The sequence below is a fragment of the Oreochromis aureus genome, linkage group 11 (assembly GCF_013358895.1).
Source record: "Oreochromis aureus strain Israel breed Guangdong linkage group 11, ZZ_aureus, whole genome shotgun sequence".
Taxonomy (NCBI): Eukaryota; Metazoa; Chordata; class Actinopteri; order Cichliformes; family Cichlidae; genus Oreochromis; species Oreochromis aureus.
This window is the reverse complement of record NC_052952.1, coordinates 6956442-6967086: the sequence shown is the minus strand read 5'-3', so window position 1 is coordinate 6967086 and position 10645 is coordinate 6956442. Positions and strand designations below refer to the sequence as shown.

General features: G+C 40.2%; 1 protein-coding gene across 1 annotated transcript; it reads right to left on the bottom strand.

Annotated features, from left to right (window-relative positions):
• Positions 1-6655: 6655 nt before the first annotated feature.
• Positions 6656-9225, bottom strand: LOC116329555 (endothelin-2). Its single transcript, XM_031751601.2, has 5 exons — positions 9108-9225; positions 8470-8626; positions 8130-8243; positions 7445-7498; positions 6656-7322 (listed from the first exon to the last, which is right to left on the bottom strand). The coding sequence occupies exons 1-5, from the start codon at positions 9223-9225 to the stop codon at positions 7244-7246; spliced, it is 522 nt and encodes a 173-aa protein (XP_031607461.2). The 3' UTR covers positions 6656-7243.
• Positions 9226-10645: the final 1420 nt, after the last annotated feature.

Here is a 10645-nt window from a genome sequence, read left to right as displayed (position 1 = left end):
AAAAAAAAAAAAAAAAAAGAAAAAAAAGAAAAAAAAAGAAATGGCTGTCCTTGGATTTACCCCACAGTCATGACAAGATCTTGTAACAACTCAAAGCAAGCGAGTCATTGAAAAAGTCAACAGAGCACATTTCTGACTTCATAAAGTATTACGTTCTCCTTCTCTCAAATAGGTCTTTTGCATTTTGTCTTGTATCCTAATTTGTTGCTGATTTCTCTGAGCCAAGTTTAAAAGAAACAGCCAGGTACTGCTCAGTGTGGAATCCTCCACGGGTTAAGTGGTGCATATGTTGATATGAATGGGACAGGCAGCTGTTTCAGCCAAAATACAGAAAAATGATCCTGTGCTCTGGTGGTAAAGAATGACTGCAGTGCACAATGGAGGGTAAAACTCACACTTGATTTACTGTAAAGGTTATTTTGTGTTTTCGACTACAAGATCCAGTAAACAGACTGTCTGGAAATAAAAACTAAAAAAAAAACAAAACCCCAAAAACCATCCCTTAAAGGAACAGCTGTGTGCATTTATGAGTATAATGTGTATGTGCCTGTACTGTATGTGGCTAACATACTGGGCTACTGCTGTTTTTGTTTTTTGCTTCTTTTAAAATTTTAAGTATTTTATACATACTTTTCCCTGTATTTAAATTTCTTCTTCTTCTCCTTCTCCTCCTCTTCCTCCTCCTCCTCCTCAGTGTTAAGCACTTTGGTCAATGCTTGCTGTTTTAAAGTTGGCTTGACTTGGCTACATACCCAGAGAACAGTTGTGTATGTAACAACATCAGTCTGTAGTTGTTGATAAGAATTTTTATGAATACCTAATACAGTCCTGTTTAAAAACAAAAAAACAAAATTTGCAAAATCGTTTAAACTCCAGATTTAATTGTACAAAAGCAACATATTAAAAGTTGAAACCAAGAAAAACAAGAATATACTCATTCTGAATTAGATGCCTGCAACACATTAAAAACTTGAGATGGTATACTTGGTGTACAGTACTTAGTAATGCTTAACAAACTGGAGTATGTGAAAACTAAGTTATTTAATCATATGATCTGAGAGGGAGTGTATCAGGTGAAAAGATGGGAAGAGGTTCACCAAACTGTGAAAGAATTCAATCATGAGTGGTTCAGCAATTTAACAATGACATTTCTCAGTGCTATTTGATATTGGTGCTTGGGGTCGGAAATACTTCTAAAAATGATTTCTGAATACAGTTCTTGCAAGCTGAAATGCTACTTTGCAGATACATTAAAAAAAAAAACGTTTAAGCAAGACAACAATCTGCCACCTTTTGTGTAACAGAGCTCATTTAAAGTGGACTGAAGTCCTGTGGTCCAACCAATTAAATTTTGATTTTCTCCTGAAAATGAAGGAGACTGTGTCCTCTGGACTAAAGAGAAGGGCCATGTGGTGTGTTATTTGCAAACAGGTTTAAAGCAAACATCTGCAACAGTATTATAGTGAAAGATTTTTACAGGTTTTGAGGCATCATACAGTAAGCTTTAACACGTTCCACATTATGGCTCAGTCATAAAAAGGTTTAGGAGCTAAAGCAGTCAACCACTGACAAAGTATGACAGAAGAAACTTGCTACAAGAAGATTTGATGCAACACAGTGATAAACATGCTCCTCTGCCAGCTTTTTGTAAGTGATGCATTCTTTCCAAAATGAAAAATGTCTTATTTTCAACATCTGCCGTCAGCACACAGTTCAGCTTTTTATGTTGTCTTTTCAAAGAGTCTTTAAATGATTTGCAGCTGACTGCATTCTGTTTTTATTTACAATTTAAACAGAACCATAGCTTTTTCTTTCTTTAAATCAAACTTACAAGCTTGCACTCCTTTATAGTAGCAAACACCATTAAACCTATTTAATGGTGCCCAGGATGAACAGAAGGAGGACAAAGGGCTTTTTAATTCCTATGCAATTATCTTACACACTTAACATGTCCACATTTTCTTGATTTACTGCTGAGCTTTTATTCTTGGTTAAGGATGGGTGATACAGCAGGCTATTTTAAGAGAGGGAACATGCTGTTAACGATCCTGATCAATGCCAGTTGGCTGTGACCCAGAAAATGCCTTTTGAAGTAAAGCGGAGTGCAGAAAGCCAAAGCATTTCAGGAATGTTTACAGAGTGTGCTGAATCAGTAGGGGCTGTGTGTTATGTTATGTGATAATTTGAAGCTAATTAAACTCCAGGGTCACTGCCGGTTCGATAAATGAGTCATTTGGAGAATTCAGTGTTGTGCAACTGCATCATGCTTACAATATGAATAAACAAGATGGATTTTCAGGAAACCGATGTTGGCTGTATGATGTCTGCCTAGCTGTGAAATATACACAGACAGGTATGAAATATTTCAGCTGACAGGTCAGCGTCTGTGTTTGCTGAGAAAACAGCTCTTACGTTACAAAAGCATGAACCCAAACACAATCTGTCACTTACATAACTCATATTAGGAGAGCTGTCGGCTGAAAGTATTGATATTAGGAGAACACGTGTGTCATAATTATGACTTTAGAGGGGTTTAACAGCTTTGTCATGTACCTGCAGGTGAAGAAATGCTCTGTATCCCAGACATGCATTTATTCTGATCAATTATTGAGTCATCATTGAATATTCCATGAATTACAGTTCCTCATCAAAAATCTGCACCCCATGAAAGATGATTAAAGAAAGTATATCAGTGGAAAACTGTGCCTTTGAGAGTTATTTATGTCAGAGCTGAATTCTCCTGTATGTTGCGTGTTAAAGGAAGGAGCAGCCTCATAACAAACTGGCTTTTCAGAAAGAAGCACACTGTAGAAACTATTTGGGCTCTTGTGTTGAATTTAAACAACGTTTCAGTATAAAGCACGAACGTTGCAGCGCAGGTTAGAATCTCCCACGCTGCCATCACAGTACGGTCCACATCTTCATCACTTTGTCAAAGGTTAAAACACAGCTGTACTCAATCAGTAAACCAGGTGACCATGATATATAACTCATACTGACTTTAGGTGTGTGTAGCCTTCAGTCATCAATGGGCAAATCAGTGGTCATGTATGCAACACAATGCTGAACATGACACAGAATCGAAGAGTGAAGAACCGGGAGAATAGTGGACAATTGGACTTATCACTGAGATAAAGAGAGTTTGTCTGATTGGGAAAGAGGAACTTCCTGTGTTGGAGGTGGCTGAAGTGGATGCAAGACCTTCACACCAAAGGTGAGGTAGAGAGTAGTGGGTAACAGGCTGAAGGGGACTGCAGAAACTTTAACTGTCAGGTTAAGTATTATTCACAGACATTCACCAGTGTGTGAATGTGTGTGTGAATGGGTGGATGACTGGATATGTAGAGCGCTTTGGGGTCCTTAGGGACTATTAAAGCGCTATATAAATACAGACCATTTACCATTTGGTAGTCTGTATTGTATATCTCTGTGTAGAGTATAAGCATGATCAGTAAGTCACAATAAAGACTGAAGAACTGGTGATAAAATACACGATACTGCCATCATTTTTCCCTGACTCATCCAGTTCTTTGAATTCAGGTGTTCCAATCACTTCCATGGTCACAAGTGTATAAAATCAAGCAACTAGGCATGCAGACTGCATCTACAAACATTTGTGAATGGGTCACTCTCAGGAGCTTAGTGAATTCAAGCATGGTACCATGATAGGATGTCACCTGTGCAACAGGTCCAGTCATGAAATTTCCTCACTACTAAATATTCCACAGTGAGTTGTTAGTGGTATTATAGCAAACTGGAAGCAACTGGGAACAACAGCAACAAAGCAGTAGTCCACGGAAAAATCACAGAGCATGGTCAGTGGATGCTGAGGTGCAGAGTCTGCAGAGTTCTCCAACTGTCTGTAGAGCCAGTCGCTACAGACTTCCAATCTTCACGTGGCCTTCAAATTAGCTCAAGAACAGTGAGTAGAGAGCTTCATGGCATGGGTTTCTATGGCCGAGCAGCTGCATCCAAGGCTTAATTCACCAAGCACAGCTGCAGTGGTGTAAAGCACACCACCACTAACTCTAGAGATGTGTTCTCTGGTCTTGAGGCAACTGTTATTGTAATTTGGCAAGATATAAATAAAACTGAATTGAACGGAACTGGAGCAACGAATCACGCTTGCAGTCCAGGGTTTGGTGGTTGCCAGGGGAACAGTATTTGTCTGACTGCACTGTGCCAAGTGTAAGGTTTGGAGGAAGGGGGATTATGGTGTGAGCTTGTGTTTTAGGAGTTGGGCTTGGTCCCTTAGTTCCAGTGAAAGAAACTCTTAATGTTTCAGCATACCAAGACATTTGGGATGGCCCCTTCCTGTTCCAACATGACTGTGCACCAGTGCACAAAGTCCATAAAGACATGGATGAGCAAGTTTGGTGTGAAAGAACTTCACAGAGTGCTGACCTGGATGTGATGGAACAGCTTTGGGACGAATTAGAGCAGCGAATCTCGTTCAACATCAGCGTCTGACCTCACAAACAGACTTCTGGAAGCATGGTCAGAAATTTCCATAAACACTCCTGCACAGTGAGAAGCTTTCCTAGAACAGTTTAAGCTGTTATAACTGCAAAGGGGTGAACATCATAATAAACCCAATGGATTAAGAATGGAATGCACATCAAGTTTATATGTGTAGATAAGGGAATACTTTTGGCAATATAGTGTATTTACTCAGTGCAGTTGTATTGCTATTTCCTATAATTTGATTGATTATAGATTAATTGTTTCGTCTTCTGCCACAGCTTTTACCACTTTATCTATTTTATTTTAAAATATTCATATAATAAAATAATTGGAAATGAAGGGCAATCTACCTGTCCACCATTATTAATCCCTATAGTGTGGCTTTATGGAACTGAAAAAACAACATCCTGATGTGGTTACAAGTGCAGTGACACTGTACTAAGACACTGAAGTTGCAGCACAGCTACACAAACACTACAAAGTTTCATAAAATCAAAGGTCAGGTGACAGAAAATTTCTATGTAGAGTGAACATTTGTACATCAACACATGATTCCTTTTTAATCGTCATTTGACGCAAAGTTGGAGAAACATTGTTATTGTATTATTATTGTACAGCCGCTTGCCTATAACACGTGACCATAAGGTATCTGTAAGACTGGCAGGCACGCCACTGAAACATAACAGCTACAGCATTGTCTTTGTGGAAACCAATTAAACACAAAATTGGCAAGTGCATAAAATTCAGTTTAATGTTTGTCAGACTTTTTTTTTTTTTTTTTAGATCAAGAGATAACTCACTCAAGTGCAATTCAGGGCATAGTGCATGTCCACTGTTTTGGATTTTTCCAGCCTGTTTTCACATTTTTACACCTTAATTTACTTTTTTATTTTATACTTCTGAATGTAATTGGAAAGCAATTTATATTGAAGGACAAAAGCTGATCATTTAGAAAAGGCCTGAGTAGCACTCTCTCTTCTGGCAACAGAGAATTATTACCAGCGTGTTGGTGGAAACCAGTAAAGCTCATCCATCAGCAGTGACGCGGTTTACTAGTGCCTCTCCCGTTCCAGCACCATGGACAGAGTTTTGCCTCTGAGACAGCCCATGCTTTCTCACAGCTTAGCTGACACAGTCATATTTCTTTGTATCAGTTAATTATTAATCATTTGAATGTTTTTTTTAAGTCATCTTTATCTCTGTATTGTTTTACAGCAGAGTCATTACAGTTGTTTATTACTGCTGTTGGTCCCTCTTGGCAACCAGAATGAGGAAATGCCCTAATTTAAAATGCATGACCACAACATCAACCCCGAATGAACGTATATAGACTTCCTGCCATTTCCCCGCTTTCTCTTCTTCTTTCATGTGTTGCAGGTAGCTTGTAAGGGAAGGATAAAGCAGAATATCAGAACTGTGTGAAGCGCTGTGAAACTGCGTCTGAAGATGTCTGCTATTACTGTCCACTGTGGATTCAGGCAGTCTGTTTGTGAGGAAAAGCTGAGACTGTGTTCAGGTCTGTTTGGGTCTCCCCAGAAAGCATTGAAGGGAAGTTATGACCTGAAAAGAACTGCAGTCAAGCAGGAAATCCTACTCCAGAAATAAAAAGGCATACTATCACTTGGGTGTAGTTGTTAGTGTTATTTGTTTAGAAAGCAAGGCAGGTCAGTTTTTTCCACTTTATCCATTTGATGACAGATAAATCATCTCCGATAATTGCTTCCTTTGGGACTTTGATGCTCATCCGCCCTCTTACATATTCACGTGTGAACGGAGAGTATGTGCAGTACAAACAGTCGGTAAGGAACATGGAGCGAGTGGGAATTTCAAAGCGTGTTCTCACCCTCTGGTTTGCAAAAACATGCATTCTTTCCATAGATCCTTATGAAAACACAGCCTGTGCTGCCTTTGAACAGCAGGTAAACTTATAACTGATGTGAAGCGTAAATTCCTGAACCATTCACCCATGTCAGGCCTCTGTTTGATCTCTGAAAATATGTTTGATCCGCACACAATTGAATGCCAACAGCTGCTAAATATGGTTTAGTTTCCCTCAGATCAATTTTCCCATATGATTTATTAAGAGTAATCACCTCTCTGCTTTCCTGAAGCAAACACAGGACGTAACAAAGTGAAATGTAAGAGACATAACATAAGAAAACGCACACAAAGTCTTGTGCATTTTCTTTATTGTTTGATTAAAAGAACCGACAGCTTCATAAATGTATTTACTTTTACACACAATATGCTTTTGTACAGAAATCTTGTAATATCCTTGAAAAAAAACTTCATTTAGCAAAGTCAAAAACCCCCAATGATAGTGAAAATTTTATAAGCTGTAATATTAGAGCTCTAAAATATATGAAATAGAGTCTTATGCAATAGCAAAAATATGACTTGTACATACAAATACAAGTCTCTTCTTCCTCTTTCTGTCTTCTTAGCCGGTGCTGGCCTGGCCTGTCTGCACAGTCACACAGCTCTGACAGACCAAAAGGCAAAAGTCACACATGACCTGATAACTCATATCAGCTGTGATCTTCTTCTTCTGCTTCCATTATGCCTGCAGAACTGGCGTCACATTTTCCGCCCCCTAATTGCAGGTATGAACAGACGATCTTTGTGGCGCTTTGGCTTTTCTCCATGGCCTTCCTGTGTGGGACTCATCTCTCAGCCCTTTGTTTGCCCTCCTCTGTATCAAAGGAGAGTAATTTGTTCAGGTGCTCACTGCTCTCTCTCTCTCTCTCTCATTTTCACCCTGCTCCAACAGCTCCACTGTTTAGCCAGTGCTCTTCATCTGAGCCCACGGAGACTTGCCTCTGTCTGAATCATGTGCACCCTGTGCCCTCTTCGCTCTCCTGGCCCACACACACACAAAAAAAGACAAACGTCAGCCACCAACTTCAAATATCATCATAATCATAATCATATAACTTATATATAGGTTTTTAAGAGCAGTTTAAAAACTTTCACAGCTCACCTGAGAATGCTGAGTGAGTGGCGTTTTTGTCTTTGTAGAGATGTGATTTCAGGGCTGCAGAGAAAGAACCAATAAAGCACCCATAGTCATGCTTAAGCTGAAGCTTGTCACTTTAAAAACTTTTATTGATCATGATCCAGCACTGCTTATTTTTTTTAGCACTGTGTTAACCTAAAAGACTCTTATCTTTACAGGCTCACTAAATGTTTTATGTTCCAGGCCCACAATCAGCAGTTATCGTTTCTGTCAAGGTTTTAAGAATGCTGCCATTCAACCATGCCTCTTCTTGTTTTCTCTGTTTAGCTCTGTCACTGATATCCAGATCCAGATACATAAATCACAGGACACGGACCAGGCCGGCGATATTACACGATCTGCGTAATCTGCACATCTAAGCCGATCAAAAACAACCTGCGTGAACTTTGTGCGCTTAGATTACTCCACTCCCTCAGCTCCAGCTACATTGTTTTGACAGTCACACCCTTGGACAAGTGGGACTCAGTGAAAACACATTTAGGCTAATAATAGCACGAGATGTTTCCTTATACCTACTTCTCCCTGTCATCCTCAAAGGGGAAATATTACCTGCTGTTACCTACAGCAAGCTAAACATATATTCTCAGCTCATCTTTGCCTTTAATCTGGTGATTTACATTGAGGCTTTGAGGCTGTATGAGGTGCTCACCTGAGATAGCAGAATTTGGTGCAGGGCTGGTCATTGCGGTTGGCACATGTGCAGCGGCCAGTGGATCGTCTGCGTCGAGAGAAAGCACCACCTAGACCATAAACTGTCGTCTTGCTGTAGAGAGAAATACAAAGTCAGTGCCTTGCTCATGATATAACGAGCTTGCAGACTTTGCTCTTTGATATCTCACTGCTGCCGACTACAGTGTTAATGACAGCAAAGTTGTTCTGCAGCGTCTGGGCTGCAGAGCTGTGAGATGTGTCACTACTATACAGGAAGATATGCTCAGAGCCTTCAGGCATGTTTAAAATTGCTCCACAGCGCTTCCTTTTAAGCTCACCTGGGTGTGTTGATCCATATGATGTCCAGGTGGCAGAAATAGTGACACTCTGAGTCCAGCGGGTTAGAGCAGGCACAGCGTTTGGTCCTCAAGCGATGTGTTGGGACTCTTTCTTGAACCTCCACCTCCATCTGGTTCATCACTGGAAGACCTAAACCTAGTCAGAGATGAGAAGGGTTAACCATACACAACATCAGCTCCAGCTAAGTAACAACACCTGTCAGTAGCCTGGCCCACCTTTGTTATTTTCTACATATTTAAAAATATATATATATAGAGAGAGAGAGAGATACAGATCTAGATTCAAGTTTTCTGCCTATATTCTTCATTAATTCCAGTTTTCAGCTCTAAAATTTATACTGATCTTTTACAATGACCAAGCAAATCAATCTATAAATTCTTTGGCTATGGCATAATAAAGATTCACAAACACTCCAGTTTCTCTTTGTATTTTAGGTTTAAAAACAGCAGCAGCTTTAAAGGTGTTAAAAACAAGCTGCTGTATGTTGGATATTTTACATGTCACTGCGCACAGTGTAGCTGTGATTAATGCCAGTGTAAATATTTGAGTGTAGGCTGCTGTCTTCCAAAAAAATATGCCATGAACACCCCATTGAAAAAGAATATATAGCACTTACCATCTTGCACTGAAGCCCAAAGAGTGATGAGAAGCAGAATGCTGCTATGAGCAGACATAGTGGACGGATGGAGCTCTGCAGAGACTGTTATCCATACAGTTGCAACTGTGTTCTTCATGTGCTGCCAGTGTCTGGTCTGAAGCTGTCTGAACTGTGCCACTCTTTTTATACATCTCCTCGCCCCTCTCATTTGATGACACATTGAAAGCTCCACCCACATCTGCCTGTCATGGAGTTTCAGTGTAGGACCCCAGGATGTGCGATCCTGTGGCACATTTTCCAAGTATCTGCTGCTCTGGAAGTCATCTGTAACAGAGGTAAATGTCATTTAGAGGTTACATTTGAATGGCATTTATGATACCGGTCTGATTCTGAATGAGGGATTGCCTGGCTTTGTGCTGGTGGATAAGGTGAGAGGTGGAAGAAGGGGATGGAGGAAGGCGTGAGGTCTGAAGAGTTGTTTATCTAATAAAGCGGAAACACCGGGAGGAGGAACAAGCACTGTGGGAGGGGGTTAAAGAGGAGATGCTCCGATATGTTGGTATGCAATGGAGACATTTTAAATTAAACTAACTTTGTCTTCTCAGCAACAGTTTATGTATTGTATTTAATGATCAATAGAATAAAGGTTAATTGACTTCCAGAATGCCAGCACAACGCCTTCTGTTTCCAAAGATTAACATGTGGAGACCAGAGCTATATCAGAGACACTGTGACCCTTTTTCTTTTTGAGTAATCAAGGCTGTAACCCTAACCCAAAGAAGTATAACATGACACCGTGGGTGTGCTTTGAAAAGTTTCCCATGTGACACCAGATCAAAATCACGCCCCTCCATCCGTGAAGGCTGGTGAAGTTGAGCACACAGATAGTCTGGCTCATCCCTGCCCACGTGCACTTGGTCTCTCGGTCACGTCAAGCCAAGGCAGGTCAGCCGTGCCAGACTCATGCAGATAGCCAAATGGCCGCCTTCAAACATGTAAATACATTAAATACAAGTTGGATTATCGCTATAGCTCTTCATTGCTGTCATTTCCCAAATGCTCATCAGCTATCTGATAGGAAAATTAAGTAATGAATAGCAAAATTTAGAGTACGTCAAGCTGTTATGATGAAACAATACGTTTTAGCCATTGTTTTTTCCCACTCTAATGACAAAGTAAACATGTGAAGCTGCCAGTGACAGATGGACATGAGAGGATGACAGAATCGACTGTTTGTTTGCTATAAGAGCTGATGAAAGCTTACACACGAACGTGCAGAACAAGCAGGGAGCAGACAACACTTAGGGCAGCCAACTTGGACATGGAAAATATGCTGGAAAATAAAGGGCTTTAAACATAAAATAGGAAGAGGAGAAGAACTGTATACAGATCCTAGGTGTTTTTTTTAAATACTTAAAAAACAAAAAACAAAAAAACTCATGAGCCCACTGTGCTGTGGTTAATTTTAGGCCCATTCCTGCACTCAGCGGCTCAGCCTGTTTCTACATCATCATTTCTTCCCAGATCTGACGAGGAAAACTTGGCACAAGTCGATC